This window comes from Oreochromis niloticus, linkage group LG13, assembly GCF_001858045.2.
Source record: "Oreochromis niloticus isolate F11D_XX linkage group LG13, O_niloticus_UMD_NMBU, whole genome shotgun sequence".
Taxonomy (NCBI): Eukaryota; Metazoa; Chordata; class Actinopteri; order Cichliformes; family Cichlidae; genus Oreochromis; species Oreochromis niloticus.
Genome location: NC_031978.2, coordinates 24,040,370 through 24,057,693, shown reverse-complemented (window position 1 = coordinate 24,057,693; position 17,324 = coordinate 24,040,370). Strand labels below are relative to the sequence as shown.

Here is a 17,324-nt window from a genome sequence, read left to right as displayed (position 1 = left end):
GTAGCCAGATGCTACTGCTGGAGACCAGATGGGTCTGCTGCTAAGTGATAGTTCTTGGCTGACATCATAGCACACTACAGAAAGACACACAGGGTGAGAGAAGATCAGTAGAAAGGGATAGGAATGAAGAGTGAACAGTATGCTGAAATGGTAAATGATTGGATAAGACGGTAAAGCACAGAATACCATTAAATATGACATACCAAATTGTTATACGGCTATTTTTTCTGTAGCTGATATTCTGCCAAAGTGAAACGACACAACATGTTTACAGTGGAGTGCCCTGCGAAAATGAAAGACAGAAGCAAATGCCTATCTGCGGAGGAGATCTTAGCAATGATTATGAATTCTTTGACACAAGGTTTTTAGCTCTACAGCTTTAGCACATAAATGGGCCTATAATTTGCCTCTATGAAACTCAGCCTGGCCTATAAAATGACTGGCATGTTGGTAAATGATGTTAGACCCCTGCAATTTACTGCACTTCGCATAATTTTGGAGGCGACACTTTTCTCCGGCTCCCTGCCTCACTTTTTCTATAAGCCCAGTCAGAAAATAATATGATTAAATTAAGGGCCCTCCATAAAACACTGTTATTAATGGATTTTTTGTATTTTTTGTATAATTACTATGGCACATTGCTAAGTGCTTACATAACTTTATAATTTCATATTCAGTATATATCAACTGGTTTAGTTAAGTGAAGCAATCAAAAACTTACATGTATAGCACTGTATAGTTAGAAACAGCACCAACACCAAGAAGTAATTACTGAATAAAGCAATAAAAAACTGCCTAAAACACTTGAATTAAATATTTGTATACATACATATACATAATTATGAAAACATCAGTTTAAAAGAAAAGATGTTGTTGTAGTACACAGCTGCTCGCAGCAGAATGAAGAAGGTAAAAGACCTGCACTCAGGATAGCACAGTGTAGCAGTCCAGATACTTGTGGCTCTCATTGGAAATTCTACAGTAGAGCCCTTTGGCCAACCTTTAAAATACTCATATGGTTGTAAAAGTAGCTTAGTGGCTGTTGACGTCTTTAATATATTTCTGCCCATAGACAAGGTTGATCGCTGTGGCATTGACCTTTCTAAAAACTCCAGAGTTCTCAACAGAGTCGGGGTGGATGACCATGGAAATCACTGTCTAAAGCTGAAACAACACTGCTGCTTTAAATGGGAGCAGGGGCATGGGAGTTTGAGGGTTATATTTCCATCTACAATGGCTCTTTTTATGATCAGAGTGGTTTAACATATGTTAGTAACGTTGTGCTCTTTCATTTTGTAATTTCACATTTTTAAACCTTTCTTGCCATCTTTAGTGTTGAAAAAGTTTGATGCTGTCAAACAGAAATAGCTTCTACTCTGAGACTGGTCTGGGCTGTTTCACTAAAAATAGCGAACCTTTGTGAGTATGTTTTGTGTCATTTACAGGAGAAACTCCGGGCAGCTGTCCATGTTGTCCAGCGTCCAGCCACATTGTAACATTCATATTAGTACTGAGCTACAGCAACGCCTCATTGTCTAGTGACTGTTCACAGCATGAAATCCTCTTTTCTGAGACGTTTAATCATCCTGTCAGCATTAATTCAGCAAAGGCCAAGCATTACTCACACGCCATGTTGCTGATCTTTTGGATTTTCCTACAGACATTTACTCCTTTGTCCACAGAGTACTGCTGACGGTGGGAGTGGTAGACGAACACAGAGCTGCCAAAGCCAGGAGCAGCAATCAGTGAACCACACCTCTTTACCAATGAGAGACAGCCCTGTCTGCACTGATGATGCTATTGTCAGAAATCAATTGAAGGGGGAAAGGTGACGTTTCTGCCTGGCTTCTCTCGCCATCTTACATAATGAAAGGTCTTTATGTAAGTCATAATTGGAGTCTATGTTTTCTTTGCAGCAGGAAGCCCAGAACAGAACCCAAGATTGCCACCCCCTCTCCAGGCCACCCACAGCTTCACATACAGCTTCAGAGGTTCACTGTGTCTGCTGACAAGGTGACTACTTCCCCTGCCAATCACACCCACTATTCTCCAGACAATAGAAATCAATTTGCAAAACTGTTTGCATGCTCCACACATACAAATGAAAATACCAAAACAGGTTAGCTAGCAGTAAGGACTGTGCCTTCAACATCAGAAGTGATTGCTGTTAATTGTCAGCATAGCATTTGTACCCCGCAATATGTCCATGTATTTTTCCATTAAATCATATCTATCACTTAGAAGTTGTTTATGTGCTTTCCTGTAGCCTCAGCAGCTAAATCATATGTGTAAACTGTTCCTCATTACTCTCTTTGTTTTTTTTCCATCTCAGACTTTGTCATGGCTCAAAGACAACGTGTCCATGGCTACACAGGTGTGTTCAATAGCCAGTTTTGAGGGGCTGGAAGCAGCAAAGAGGTGTCAGCAAACCGTTGAGCAGGAAATCCTTAACAACCGAGCCAGGATAGAGGTGGTCAAAAAGGTAAACTGAAGCACAGTGTCACATTCACAGTTTCTCTTAAAATAAAGCACTGAATGAATTCCTTTAAAAAAAATCTCCCCACATTTTGCAACTTGGGTTTCTTGGCAGGTCTGGTTTATTAATCAATGAGCTGACATCACGTCTGAGACAACTTTACTTATCCAAAGCTTTAGATTAGTCTATAGTTACAATATAAAATCCACTTCACTTCTTATTCATAATTTTCTCTCATCACTTTAATGCTCCTTCCTTAGGAGGGCCACGGGCTGGTCCGGGCACAGCACCCAGGAAGCACAAAGATCGAGGAGTTCCTTGGCCAGCTGGAAGTCCTGTGGGAAGAACTGAGGAAGAGGCACCAAAGGAATGCTGTCTTTCTCCAGGCCTCAGAAGAGCTGGGTTTTAGGGTAAAATTCTTTTTTTTTTTTAAAGAAAAGAAAATAGTTCACAGGCTGCTCTCTTAATTCATATTGCTCATTGAAATTTATGATTATGACAAATTATCCTGGATCATTTTTATCCCTACTAGAAGCTTTCTGTTAAGCCAGAGCCTGAGCCGTGTGCATGCACTCATGGTTAGAAACTTGTTTACTTTATCACCTTAATTGGCTGAGTTGTTGAGATGTAGTCACAACATTTTATGAAGGCTAATCCAAGGAATATAAAATGTGCTCAGATATAATTTGATTATGACTTGGAAAGAGGCTGCAAATCCAGATTGATGACCTAGTTGGAAACCATGAGTCATGTAAGTCTTAGCAACTACTTCCACGTATTATTGTTGTCTTTGTACAGTGCCTTTGGTAGTTTAAACTGTGCATTAAATCACCTTGAAATTAAAGCAGGAAAACTTCTATAACATGAGACATAAATTGCACTCCACCAACCTCTCCGTGTCTGTTATGTACAGGTTGTGAAAGTGCTCCAGGCCCTTGGCAGCTTGGAGGCCTGGCTGGAGTCTGTGGAGCTTTCCATGAAGGAATCTGTCTTAGCCGGTGACCCTGAAACAATGAGCATGGCTGAGAGGGAAAGCCGTTTGCTGGAGAAAGAGGTGGCATCCCGCAGCCTGGAACTCAGTGCTCTGAGGCAGGAGGTGGACCGCCTTCATAGTCACAGCCACCCACGTACACGAGGGCTACCAGCACGCATGGAGGAGGTGGAGAAAAAGTATGTTAGAAGGATAGGTCAAGGGTAGCCCTTTGATATTTGTCATCATGGAAGGTTCACGTTATGGATCTGAGCAATCAGACTCTGGTGGTTTTTCTCGTCACTGTGGTCAGGAAATAAAGGAAGTCAGTGTTTCCAAGAGGTCACAGGTTTGGGCTTGCCATGTTTGTAATCCAACATGGAAGAGTTTGTTCATAAAGCTCCCCAGTTCTTATTTAAGACAAACAGTTTCACCCCATAAACCACAAATATATATATAAATATATCCATCGATCTCATAAATTGCCTTTTTCTCTAAGTTGGCAAAAATATCTCTCCATGTGCTCATTATTTCACAGCCAAAGTTTATTCATTTGTGATTCATGCAGCACTTAGTGAGGTCTACCCCAGAGTTTTGACATGCACTTCACCCACAGCTTGTCAGTGTGTGTCAGAGTCACCCATTCCATGTTTGCAAGATGACGCCTCTCTTTTTGGTTGGCCTTTGAAAGACAGGTTGTTGCCATGGACTCTCACTAAAACTTATGATGCTGGCTGGTTTACCCAACATACCTATGTCTATAAACAGAAGTTCAGACTCTGTAAAGAACACCAAGCTGACCAAAGAAAATACAGATGCGGAAAGGTCTCTGTTTAAGTGTTTCCAGGGTGGGGGTGTTAGATGGTGCTGGGATGGCCACTTGTGTAGTCTGAGGTCCTGTTGATGCAGGAGGCTCTCGCTAAGCAGCTGAAAGACACTTGTTATGATGTCATTATTTAACAGTGCACACAAGCAACGTAAGGGTCATTTATTCTGGAAAAATACCCTTTCAAAAAGATCCCTTTACCATTTCCTATATAAACTCTGCACAGTGGAGGTACCTCAGTGCACTAAAGTACAGGATATGTTTATGTGACACATGATATATGATAACATAAGCAGTGCTCTAGCACGGTACGAGTCACCTAGTAAGATGCTTGCGGTCTCTGTAATGTGGTTCTGCTGAAGGATGCAAGGTTGTATATGTGGATGTGGTTTACCATTTAGGTGTAGCTTTTGGTTATAACATCCCTGCTGGTGTTTGTGTTTCCCAGGTACCACCGTGTCCAAAGTGCCCTGACCCAGCAGAGCTCTGAGCTGCAGGATACGCGCATGCTGACTGAGTTCCTGGAACGTGTGGAGCTGGAGGAAAGCCAGGATCTTAGTGGTAGTCAGTACAGATTAGGGCAGGTAGGTAAATTTTGCAATAGTGGCATTCAAAGGATAAGCTTGTAAAAAGTTTCAATCAAAAAAAAAATGTTGTTGTGCATGTGTAGCCAGTTTTAGCATTACAGGTAGCTTTAGTTTGATGTCAAATTTTGCAGTCTATCTGAAAAACTGTAGTTTAAATGGTAAATACACTGGTTCTTAAATATACTTTTCTACTCTATCTGAGCACTCAAAGCACTTTACACAAGTTCCCTCATTCACTCATTCACACAAGCACTTTTTTCTAAGCTCTTTCTATGTAGGTGCTTTTATCTAACATTCATACACATTCAAACTATGAGGGATTTATTGGAGAGCAACAGACTGGAGCAGACGGGGATCAAACCACCAACCTTCCGATTAGTATGTGACCTGCTCCACCACCTGAGTTACAGCCACATTGCAAACACACTATAAATCCATTTTATGAACTCTACAACAGCTTTAAACTAAAAGCAGTCCTTATCAAAACTGTTGACAGTGTTCTATGAATTAATCAAAATAATATAGTATAAGAATTTTTAGATTAAATTATAAATTCAGGAGTGGTAGTATTACAATGCACTGCTACTTTTTCTCATTTAGATTACCACCATTTTAATTCAGTTGAACTTGGCAAATGAATACTAACTCTTTTTGTATCTAACAGCCTCTCCACAGTGAAAATTCCCCACCTCCTACTTTGCTGACACTTCAGAACAGCGGCAGTGGTGAGCCTCTGATAGAGACCATGGGAGACCCCGTGGAAGAGCTACGAGAGGCTGTAGAGATGCTGAATGACACAGTGAGAGAACGAGGTCGGTCACAAAGCCACGACCAGGCTATCCAGGAGCTGATGAGCAAGGTAAGAAGATGAGATTTTAGATATATACATATCACACGCACTGATTACATATAGTCTGTTCAGAAAATGCATGTACACGAGTGCTGCAGTGGCTCAAATTTACTGTTTGATGTAGTATAAACGTATAATAAGGCTAGAAGATGCTGAATGGGTTTTAAAGTCCCCCATCTCTAATAGAGTTGCATCTGGTTTCCTTTTTTCTGTGGCTGTGCACATTAATAGGCCCAAGACAGGCCACCACTCCCCCTCACATGTGTGTTTTTGTGTTATTTCAATTTACTCTTGGTTTAAGAAAAAAAAAAGAGTACACATTTTAAAAAAGCACATACGCAGATGGCTGGAGGGGAATCCATGACACCATTTTAAACTAATTTGCAATGTGGCTCTCATTGGAAAACAAATAATGTACACTGAAGTATAATGACTTAATAACATCCTATGAGTACTCATGATGACTTGGTGTGTCGCCAGCATGCCAGCCTGGCAGTGCGTGTGGAGGAGTGCGTGTGCTTCAGCAAGGATCTGAGCCTGGACATCCTGGAGAAGGAGACAGACATGGCCATCCAGTGTGAGCCAGATCGCTGTGGCCTAGAGGCTCTGCAGGAGGAGCAGGACCACCTGGAGGTGAGAGAAAGATGCCGGCACATGTTGTGATTATGTTGTAAACATCTGAAATGATTCATTTCTGGTAATGCAGTCCAGTATTCCATTACACTGATGTTGGATTATGGACAATTTGCCCTGTGTATTTAAAAAAAGGGAAGCCCCCCCCACCCCAACCCCGACTGTCTTATAGTCACCTCCAACACATTGTTCCGCAGTCTGTTTCCTGTTGTGACATATTTTTTCACAACAACAACAAAAAAAGCCTGCCTTTTCTCCTTTGTGCCATGAGCAAGCAACATGGAGCAAGCAAAAGTTTGTTATTCCCGTGGGATATTTATTTGTGCATGCATGAGTCACTGTTGTGTTAGCTCTCAAAGTGTATGTGTGTGTTTATGAGCAAATCTGGTAGGGTGTGTATGAGTGTCCAGGGTTCACAGGGTTGGAGATGTGAAGTTGGGGATGGTAAAGTTCTGTGTGAGTCATTTTTTGGGCAGTGTTATGTTTATCACACGCACACACAGCTGTCTGGACTTGATACCTTTGAAAAGCAGAAATGACCTAATCCCCCAAACTGAAATAACTGTGCCGTCAGCAGACAAGCATCTACAACTCAGTGTTCTTGTGGCTTACTGTAGCTGAGAAACGTTATGAAGTATTGCTCCCAGAGAACCCTCAACACTATTAATTACTGCCTCGTCAAAAGAAGGAAAAAAAAATTCCGATTGCAAGCTAGCTATAGCGTGGCAGCCCATATGTAGACCATATGGGCCTCTAACTGAATAATATGCATTAAGCTATGGAGATGAGGTCATAGTCAGAGATACAATTGGTACAGGCTGTTTGAGTGATAGTGGATTTGATGGGAGATGATAGATTCTTACTGTGATTCTCCACAGATTGACTACGAAATCATCAGGGAGGAGGTAAAGGAGTTGCAGGACCAGGCTTCTCGACTGAAGGATCTGTGCCCAGAGAGAGTGCACGTACTAGATGCAAAAATTCAGGCTACACTGCAGGCCTGGAACGAGCTGGGAAAGAGCGTGACAGAGAACAAATCACGTCTGGAAGAGTTTGCGCAGCTCCAGGACTTCTTCAGGAGCTACCTCGCCATGATGTAAGCAGGGCGTGAGGATGTTGTGACCCTTTTCTGGGCCTCAAGTTATTTCATAATCAACTTTTGTGAGAACATCTGCCCGTTACAACATCTATCAAGGAAAGAACAGGATGTTCTCATTGTCAAGCACAGGTCCCTGGGGAAATGTATAATTTAAGATGTGCTGAGAAGGTCAGAGCAAGTTTCCTGGGCCGAGTGTGACAGGGCAATGAATGTCTGTCCTATCAGGGAGAGCCTGGTCATTCTCATGCTTTGTGAATGTATGGTTTTTCTCACAGCCCTGTTGCTTGTCTCCTCCACTACCTCCCACCCCAACCTGCTTCTCTGAATAGCTCATGGACAGAAGACACCAGGTCATGCATTTTCTCAGATACCACCTTGCATTTTGGGAAAGACGGGCAGACACCACTGGTTGCAGAGCTGGATATGCAAATTGAGCAAAAGTTTGAGGAGTTTGATGAGCTGGCCGCCACAGGCAAAAATCTTTTAGACAAGGAGCACCACCTCACACAGATGGTGAGCAGGGTTTCACACTTGACTTTCTTTGAATATATTTTTGTTTTTATTTGGTTCTACTTTACGAACTCTGTCTTTCAGGTAAGAGAGCGTATGGAGGAACTGAGGAGCATGCTTGGGTGGATCTTGGTACACTGGAGGGCTCAAAAGCAACAGTGGCTCCACAAGAAGAGCAGACAGGAGCCTTCACAGGACAACATTTACTTTGAGGCGACAATGTGCCCGCCATCGACAGAGGTAAATGAGCAGAGGGATACTTACTGTAGAGGCAATGAGTGAATGAAGGCTGGGGAGAACAAGATAACACCAGTGCATGTATGTTTTTGCCAAGTGGAAATTGTAATATAAAATGACAAATATTTGTAGTACAAAGTGTTTCTAAACCATTGTGTTTTTATGTTCTCTTTCCATGATACATAGAATTCAGCTCCTGAGCCAGAGCCCTTCCATTCCCATCAATCCCCAGTTGTCACCCCTACTGAAGACACAACAAAGGCAAGAAATAGCCAGCCATTGTGTTTGGTGCCCAGACATGCTGAGAAACATAAAGAGGAGCCATCAGAAGATGGGTATGAGATCATGAACAGCATTGGACCCCAGGATGATCCTCCTAAAGCCAACATGCTGGTGCTTAAAGAGGGCAGCAGCCCTCCTGTGGGGGGAACAGTCAACCTCATCCTTAGCTTTGGTAACACAGGGGACAGCCAGGTTCAGGTACTTGACCTTCCTGCTGGGACAAAAGAGGTAGTGGAGGAGACCTCTGAGCCTGTCCACAGGGTGAGAGACGCACTCATCATTTCACACTATAAGCAGCTACACAGTAATATGGGATGTCACTATTAATGCCCACATTCACTTCTCTCCCAGAAGCACTGAAACAGATGATATTTGTTACTGTTCCTGAAGGTTAATGCAGTAACACGCATTCCCTGAAACCACACTGCATGGGATCTCCCTTCTTGACTGTCTTGCTGTTCATTCCGTCTCTCCTTTGGCCTTCACATCTTCCTTTTTCCCCGTTTTCTCCCTCAGCCCACTGTGCCTCAATCTTCTGCCTATAAAAACTTTTGGAGGCGCTGCCAGGGGCTTTTGGAAAATACTTTGGGTAGTTTAAAGCGAAAGAGAAAGATTTATCGGCAGAGTGCAAATGAGGTAAACTGCGCGGTGTGAACTGGCATTGCATGCTGCATCTCAAAGTGTGCTGGGACTGCATGCTGTGTGTAGCTCTTTTCTTAAGGCAGCATGCTCTACTAATCTGTTACAAGACACAGCCAGTCTGCAGCTTACCTGGCTTGTTTCCTTCGCTGTAAGTGAGACATAAGAGTAACGGGAAATAAGTCAGGCCGAGGTGCTATCATGTTCATACTGACACCATCTCAAAAGTCGCTGTGGCTGGAAATTTATAGTTAACATGAGAAAAGTGAGAAAAGAAAACAAACTGTTTTACTATTAAAACTCAGAGTTTCCCCACTTAACTAGAGTCGTAAATGAAAATCTAAAACCAAATAAATTCTGTTATTAATGTAGTCCTTTCTGTTATGATTTTTAATGGGATGTGAAAAGAAAGGTGCTACTTTTACAATCCATTTATAAAAATATAAACGTAATGAATAAAGTGATCTACCTGACATTCAATAGGTGAACAAGAATGTTCTGTTTTCAGGAAAAAAATATTGTATTTAAGTAATTTTTAGAATTTACTTTAATGCTTGCAATAGATTTATAACAATACACCCCAAACCACAAGTTGTACAAAGTCTGTGTATAAAAAGTTTTTCAGTTGATTTACTTTTCTTGGGAATTTACACCAGAAATAAACTGTTATCTTTGCAGTATTCACTACCATATTTAAAGCAGTCTTGCTCTCCATCGTGCATTCCAGCCTTAAAAGCAAGAGGAATGATCTCAGTAATCTTGATGCACTGAAAACAAATCTGTGTATTTTGGCAAGTCTGTCTTTGCAGTAATCTGTCAGCAGTCATCGTGCCTTTTCAGCTCATCTTGTATAAACTCAGATGAATTGTTAAGTTCCCACCAGAAAATCACACAATAAAACCTGAGCTTTTTCTCACTGTTAAACTTTTCTTTGGGCCGCAACTTGTTAAATGAGCCAGGATTTAAAACTGAAAAGATTTGCTGACAGAGACAGAATGAGGGTGATGAGTAAGAAGAGCACAAGCAGTCTTCTACCTACAGTGAACGTTGACAGAAGCTCTCTCTTCTTTGCTGTCATTTCACTACAAGCCTGATGTAAACCTGGTCGTGTTTGACTGCGCGGCTGTGCTAAAGTTGTTTGAAAGCAGTGACCTCATCCTCTCTTCCTATGAAATTCATGCTCCAAAATGGCTCGCAGCATGAGTGCTCTCTCAAGTGCCAGCAGAGGTTCAGTCATTAGACAGAGAACTGTTGCTGAACTTCGAAGAAAAGCCCCCAGACTGCACACCATGATTTATAGTTTGGGGTTTCCACAGAACAAGAGATTAGTCACAGAGTTGAAAGGTCAAGACATTACAGCTGCGTATGACGGCATGTGAAGCCACATATGATTCTGATTAAGTCCTGTAAGTGTGCAGTTGCAATAATGTTCATGTTCTTTTGTCCTTACATCTAATGTTTTTGTCTTCAGTAATTTTTTTTATGCATTTACATTGTTGTGTCAGATTCATGCATTCCTGAATCCGTTGTATTCTTGGATGTGTGCGATCATTGTCTTAGTCAATTTTGCTCTCATGTCATCATCCATCTGTAACACATAAAACAGCTCTTGTTCTCACAGAGGGCTGCAAGGCTTCAGCCTGCAGCACGCATGAGTCTATGGTTAACCATTTTTAGTACAGTAATCTCACTAATATGAGAGCTTCCACACATACCTAATATACTCTTTTCTCTGTTTAATAGGTAAGTACCTACTTGCATGTCAAGGATAACAACCTGGCTGCGGCCCCTGTGTATGAGAGCATCACCTTGCCCCGCCAAAAAAGCCGCTCCGCAGCCTCAGCCTCCCCGACTTTCTTGCCGTCCTCCTCTTTGCCATCCTCCTCAGCACCTGCACTTCAGGGAACCAACGTAACTTTCCACAACACGACAGGGAATGGCGGCAGCTCGATCTTCAGCAGCATCAAGAGAATGGGTAAGAAGCGGAAGAGGAAGAGAGATGCTCGTAGACACACTATCCAGAAAATCATGGGAGTTGAGGAGCAAACAGATGGGATGCCTCATTGTACCTCTCAGACAATCACATATGACACACATACATGGCCACTGAAGGAACGTCGAAGGAAGAAGAAGAATGGGGATGGAGTAGAAGCCATTGCCTATATGAAGAATCCTTTGCTGAAGGACATTGATACAGAGTGTTCAGGGGAATACAGCATTACTCCATATGCTGTTTCAGCAGGACCAACCACTACACCCACAGCAGGTCAGGTGAAAAGCCACTGCAGGTTCCTCTCCTTGGGTTCTGTATTGAGTTTTGATCTACCTAAAGATATGACTCTCATCCCCAGCATTCAGGACATCATTACTATTGCCCCTCCAGAATCCAAAAAAGTAGCCGGGACTGATCCAGACCCTCACTCACACAGACAAACATTCCTGAGCTCTTTCAGACAGACTAGACCCACTCCCACTGTCACACATGACACTTCAGCTGAAAGCAGCTTTGCTGAGACACAGCTATCTACATCCCTTGGGAAACATCTTCCTGGTGTGGACAGCGGTTTACAACCTCCACCTTCTCCTTCTGTGGAGGAAGATGAGGATCAGACTGTACAATGTAATGATTTGTCTAAAACCCAGGTGGCTCTTCGTGAGGAGGAAAAACAGGAGTGGGACAAAACATTGTCAGAGATTAAAACCAGCACAGCTGAAAAGGATGGGACTGTCCAGCCTTCACAGCTGCATATTTATGTGAACCAAGCCTCCACCTCCACTACAGCTATACATAAACATGAGTGCCTTAGTGTTCATACACTCATTAGAGACCTAAATGGACACCAGTACCACAAATGTGCAAGACCCCACAGTTTTCATGAAGAGAGTCCTGGACTTCAGTCAAGCCAAGCTTCCTTCATGAGAGTCAATCTGAAGTCAACAAAGAGTGTTCGACAGGACTCTGTGGACTCTGGCATCTCCACCTCCAGCAGCCTCAAGCTTTGCAAAGATGATGCTCCACGTACTGATAGCCTGCAACCTAAAGGAGTGGTGAGGAAGCTTATATCTCTTGAAGTGGGAGGTACAGACTGCACTAAAATAAGAGAAAATGATTTAACGGGTCCGCCTTCACGCTCAGCAGTGATAGAAACAGAGCCTGTCCACCTTGATCACCAGCAGTTTGAGGAAGAGGAGGAAGAACTGGAGGACATCTGGAACCAGACTACGAACTACAGGCAGAGCATTTGCTCAGACATCATGTACCAGCCCAATGAGGAAGAGTCCTTACCTTTAGACCAAGCCAAAGAGACACCTTCAGATACAACCCCAACTGTGCTCTACAGAAACCTCGTCACTGCCTCGGCACCCAACCTTCTTGTGGCTGAATTCAAACTGCCCACGCACATTCAGAACCTGCTTGGTTATGACAAGGGCCAGAGTCCCAAAGATCACCTTCCTCCAATGTCTATAGGAGACAGAAGGTCCTGGGCAGCTTTTCCTAACAGGGAGCCAGCCAGCAAGACTTCAGTGACAGTGAACGAGACTGCTTCGGATCCAGTGAAGCTACCTGATGTAGGGGACAATCAGAGATACATTTATCAGTACAAAGAGGATGAGGAGGAGGAAGAGGAGGTAGAGAAGGCAAAGGTGGGGGAGGAGGCAGACGAGCACACAGGTTGCTTGAAGGTGAGGTCAGCGTGTGATGATCCCACATGACTGAGATTATACTGAAATTACAAAAAGAATTTTTTCTCACAAGTTGTGGTGGGTGGTCAGACAGATAGTGTGTCAACAGTTTTTAACGGAAAAGATTTAATTACTTTTTCATTATGTAAAAGAAAAGACAAAGACAAATGAATTCAAAGCCAAAGTAAATCAAAGCAGAAGTATATGCAGTTCTAGAAACTTAGTGCTAGGCGGGATAGTCGATTTTAAACATGTTTTACCTTATTTATTAGAAAATCATTGATGTAGTATAAACATGGCACATACTTTATATACTTTTGTATGTCAATATGGCTTGCACATTACATGTAGTTACTGTGTGCATGTATGCTGCTCTCACCCCCGTTGCATTGTAGACATTAAAGGCAGTATAACTACATTAAAAAGTTATATCTTCTCACCCTGAACAGGACCCGTCAGTGAGTCTCCTGTCAGTTCATATGGGTTTGGATGGGATCAGTCAGCAAAGGAAAGCCTCACAGAGCCAAGAGGACTTGAAGAAACCTCAGGAGCATGTGGCCTCAGGGTGGCACTGTTTCACCTCAGTGAGTGTTACTGCAGTCTGTGTAGCTCTTGGCCAACTGGAAATCTGGGCTCTTCTATGAGTTTTCTTTTTTCATTGATTTTTTTTTATAATTCACTTCCTTTCAGAGTGGAAAACCTGAGCTGCAGTCTATGGAGGGGATGCTTGAGAGGAAGCACAAGCTGCAGCTGGGAGGGAAGAAAGTAAGAAATGTTTAAGCCAGCACAGTCAGCAAATGTAAAGCCTGCAGTCAGCACTACACACTCTTATCTTATTTTCACAGGCAGCCTCCAGAGGTTGGAACTCCTACCACGCTGTCCTATATAGACACACCTTGTGCTTCTACCAGGATAGAAAGGAGACTCTGAGGGTAAGCCAAGAAATCACGACAAAAGAAGCCCAAGAGAAAAGTGAGGATTAATAATTGAAGTAAATAGAATGTGGTCACTGATGATTACACTGTGTTGTGCTGCAGAGTTCTGCATGTGGCCTGCCACTGAACCTCATGGGAGCAGAGTGTTTACCTTTCCCAGAATATACCAAAAAACCCAACTGCTTTCGATTAAGGTCAGATTGTAGCAACTGCTGTTTAATAGAAATATACTGATTTAAAGGCAGTCATGCCTTTCCAGCAGCTGGAACGGTAAAAGTCGTGTTTTCTGATCTTTAGGCTCCGTGATGGGTCTGAATATCTGTTTAATGCATCTTCACGCTTTATGATGAAGAAATGGATAATGAAAATACAAGCAAGCACAGGTAAACTCAGTTATTTCACAGCTCACACTGAATTCATGTTCAGTATTATTAATGTAATTCATTTTTATGTTTTTTTTAAAGGTCAGACAGTGTGTAGATCTTCAATATTAGGTGTCCCTTTTGATGAAGACCTCCCCAGTTCCTTGTAAGATGCTTTCAGATAATTGAATTCCACAAAATCTTTGATATTAATTTCTGTAAAATAAGAGCTTTGCAATTCTTTTGTCCACAGAAAGCCCCCCTTCTGTTTTGGATGTCATGATCCAGACGGTTGCCACTGTTCCTCTCAACATGATGTCACCCAACCGTTTCCCAGGCACAACCCACCGGGTACCACCCAGACCAAAGAAATTGTTGTCCTCACCAGAGAGTTGAATCACATGCCACAGAGTCACTTCAAGCGTTTGGATGAACATTTAATCTCATCCTCAGATGCGGGCTGCTGTGGTGAGAGCCTCTGCTGTGCAGACAAAAGCTGCATTTATCTGGGACCAGTTTAACAAATACATCTGCTCCACTTTCGCACACGGCAATACAGAAGCAAAATAGACACCATTCTCCACCGCTGGCTTCTGATTAGTCCCACTGGGCTGGTGGTTAGAGGATGCACTCTGTTACTTATTGTTTTACATACAGTTTACATTTGATTTATTTTAAGCGCAATGATTTTATCAGCTAATGTAGTATAAAAGATTTCATTTCACGGCTTTGAATAACCAAAGAACTAGTGAATGGTTGTTGCAGGTACAGTTGGTACCACTAGGGGGAGCTAAAGTATTGTCTACTTGCATATTAAAACAACATAACTGAGACTGGTGTTAGTACAGTAAATGGTTTTGCTTTTCCTCACTCCTCTCCTCTGTCCTTTAGTCCTACTTTTAATGTTCTCTCTGGCCCTTCCTAGATGTTGATAAAGGCAGCTTAAAGCAGATGATGACTCACGGACTCTCTGGAGTCTTCAAAGACAACGCCTCTTCCTCTCCCCACTCCCCTTTATGCAGTGGTCAAGACTGGCTAAGTAGCAAGCGTCGCTCCCACTCCTTTACTTCATGTTAGTATGCAACTTGTAAAATACATTTTAGCATTTATAATCTATAATATCTGTGGGGGTTTTTTTGTTTTTTTTGTCTTCTAATGTTTTCTGTTGGTGTTTTTTGCAGCAACTTACCAAAAGATCAAACCCATGTTGCGCACCCCTGGAGGCAAAGGCCTGGAAACAGGCTCCAACTACTGTGTGACTCTGGTGGTGGGAGACAAGTCAACAGACAGCGCATCAGCAAGCACAAGCTCTGAGCCTCCACTGCTGGCTTTGGCTGGGTGGGAGCAGGACAGATATCAGGACGCAGCTCTGAGGAGCTACGTGAGCCTGCCGCGGCCACGCAACAAGTCTGTCTTCAAAAAGTTCTTTGGGAAAAGGGACCTCTGAGTTTATCGATGATGATTTATAGAGATTGAAAAAAATTGTTTCAAATGTGCAGTGCACATATTAAAAACAGTTACTACTGACCATATTTATGATTAAAAGACATACCACAGTTTTATTTTTGACGGATTTTATAGAAATCACTTAGCTGGCTTGAAAGTCCTTATAATAAATCGTTTTTATGAGTGTTTATATTCTTTTTCGCTTTTCTTGTTCAAGCAAAAAGAAGCAAAGTGTATGTGTGCACTGTGTAGTTGCAGATTTGAATCTGTATTCCTTCTTTTTGTTTGAGTAGTATTTCTCTTTTTTTGGTAATCTTTGTATAGAAACCCACCTGCTCAGCAGAGGGTCTGTTTAGAATCCCAGTGGTATCATCTTGACCTGGTTATGACCAAGTATTCACCATATCCTCAACTCACAATGCTCGTTGTACTATTACATCTTTACAGCTCCTCTGTTTCACATGTTTCATGTGTGTGCGCGTGTGTGTATGAGTTTGTGTGTGTGTGGTGCACCAAAATAATTTACTTAACCAAAGATCAGCAGTTTGATACTGCCTGAGCTTGTTTGATACAGATACTAATGTAGCAGAGACTATTAATAATAAAACATTTAAAAAAAACTTGCTGTGGTTGTGATTAAAAGAAATCATTTCTAAGACAGTTTTGCTGAAAATTTCTGTTGCTGGAGCTTTGTTGTCATCTCGGGAGGCTTTGAAGAGAAAAGGGATCAGATGAATAGAGAGATTAAAGGCCAAGCTAGGCTAAAATTATCCTCACATCATTAGTCTTATTTTTGCATATGTAAACCTGACATCATTCAGAAGCACAATTCAAAGAAATGCATAATTGACCCAGCATTTATGCTGCAGATCCAGGAACTCTGCAGACATGGCTGCATAATTAGTCATGCATAAAGCATTTGCAACATGCTACTGTTTAGCATTACAAAATATCTACTGATTCCCTGAAAGATGCTTCAAACAGATGGCTTAGAACACAGAGTGCGCATGAAAATACACTGAAAACTGCAAAGTCAAAACATATCTTAAAATGCTCATTATTTCCATGTGTGATGACCTATAGGACCTACATAAGTATGAGCATGGGCTGTGTTTGATCTATTAGAGCAGCTCATATCAGCTGAGGTGCAAATGCTGTGTCTGAAATTTTAATTTCAAATTTGAAAAAGTCCTCACAATTCATGCAAAGGCTAAAAATTGCTGAACTGTTAATTCAAGTGGAAGAGACTACCATGGCTGAAGTGTCTGTTTGGGAGCAGTTTAAGCTGTGGAAACATTAGCTGAGCTGAGCTTGAAGTCTCTGTCCTTGATAACTTTCAACATGCACTAGTTACATGCAGACCTTCATAACATACTATGATTGTACCATTAGGTCTGCACATACATGTTAAACTATGTCTTTTTACCCTGCAACCACTAAATAAAATTTGTGTTGACTAACGCTATCGCTGACTTAAAAAAAACAAAAAAAACAGTTGTGAACTTTTAAGTCAGACCATGCTGCCAAAAGTCACAGTGTGGTCTTGGCACACACCTATGCATACACACATGCGCAGAGCAGCTACAGTAGCATGTGCAATGGAAAAAAGTTTGAACAGTTTTGCATTTGTGGTGTAAATTTGTCAGAAGCACCCAACAGAGGCATTAATCACAGCAGGTCGACAATCTGTGAATCATTATCCACACGCTGTAGAGATGAATACCTCTTGACTCGACCCTTTCAATATCCTGCAAAGCGCTCCATATATTTGTTCAGTTTATGTAACGC

At 42.1% G+C, this 17,324-nt stretch overlaps 1 protein-coding gene across 5 annotated transcripts in view; it reads left to right on the top strand.

Moving 5' to 3' along the window:
- mymx (myomixer) overlaps positions 1-16,156 on the top strand; it is a 29,012-nt gene extending 12,856 nt beyond the window's left edge. For 3 of the 5 annotated variants that reach the window (XM_019366911.2, XM_019366910.2, XM_019366909.2), the window contains 23 exons: positions 1,683-1,828; positions 1,917-2,013; positions 2,333-2,482; positions 2,737-2,886; positions 3,390-3,646; positions 4,721-4,856; positions 5,524-5,718; positions 6,190-6,342; positions 7,221-7,438; positions 7,771-7,954; positions 8,036-8,191; positions 8,375-8,731; positions 8,987-9,106; positions 10,853-12,793; positions 13,243-13,377; positions 13,484-13,558; positions 13,639-13,725; positions 13,831-13,922; positions 14,026-14,111; positions 14,193-14,256; positions 14,344-14,558; positions 15,016-15,162; positions 15,272-16,156. In XM_019366911.2, the coding sequence (XP_019222456.1) occupies positions 1,683-1,828; positions 1,917-2,013; positions 2,333-2,482; positions 2,737-2,886; positions 3,390-3,646; positions 4,721-4,856; positions 5,524-5,718; positions 6,190-6,342; positions 7,221-7,438; positions 7,771-7,954; positions 8,036-8,191; positions 8,375-8,731; positions 8,987-9,106; positions 10,853-12,793; positions 13,243-13,377; positions 13,484-13,558; positions 13,639-13,725; positions 13,831-13,922; positions 14,026-14,111; positions 14,193-14,256; positions 14,344-14,558; positions 15,016-15,162; positions 15,272-15,537 (5,427 nt within the window). In that variant the 3' untranslated portion in view covers positions 15,538-16,156. The remainder of the gene's footprint in view (positions 1-1,682; positions 1,829-1,916; positions 2,014-2,332; positions 2,483-2,736; positions 2,887-3,389; positions 3,647-4,720; positions 4,857-5,523; positions 5,719-6,189; positions 6,343-7,220; positions 7,439-7,770; positions 7,955-8,035; positions 8,192-8,374; positions 8,732-8,986; positions 9,107-10,852; positions 12,794-13,242; positions 13,378-13,483; positions 13,559-13,638; positions 13,726-13,830; positions 13,923-14,025; positions 14,112-14,192; positions 14,257-14,343; positions 14,559-15,015; positions 15,163-15,271) is intronic. The other 2 variants (XM_019366912.2, XM_019366913.2) reach the window with 2 other exon arrangements.
- Positions 16,157-17,324: the final 1,168 nt, after the last annotated feature.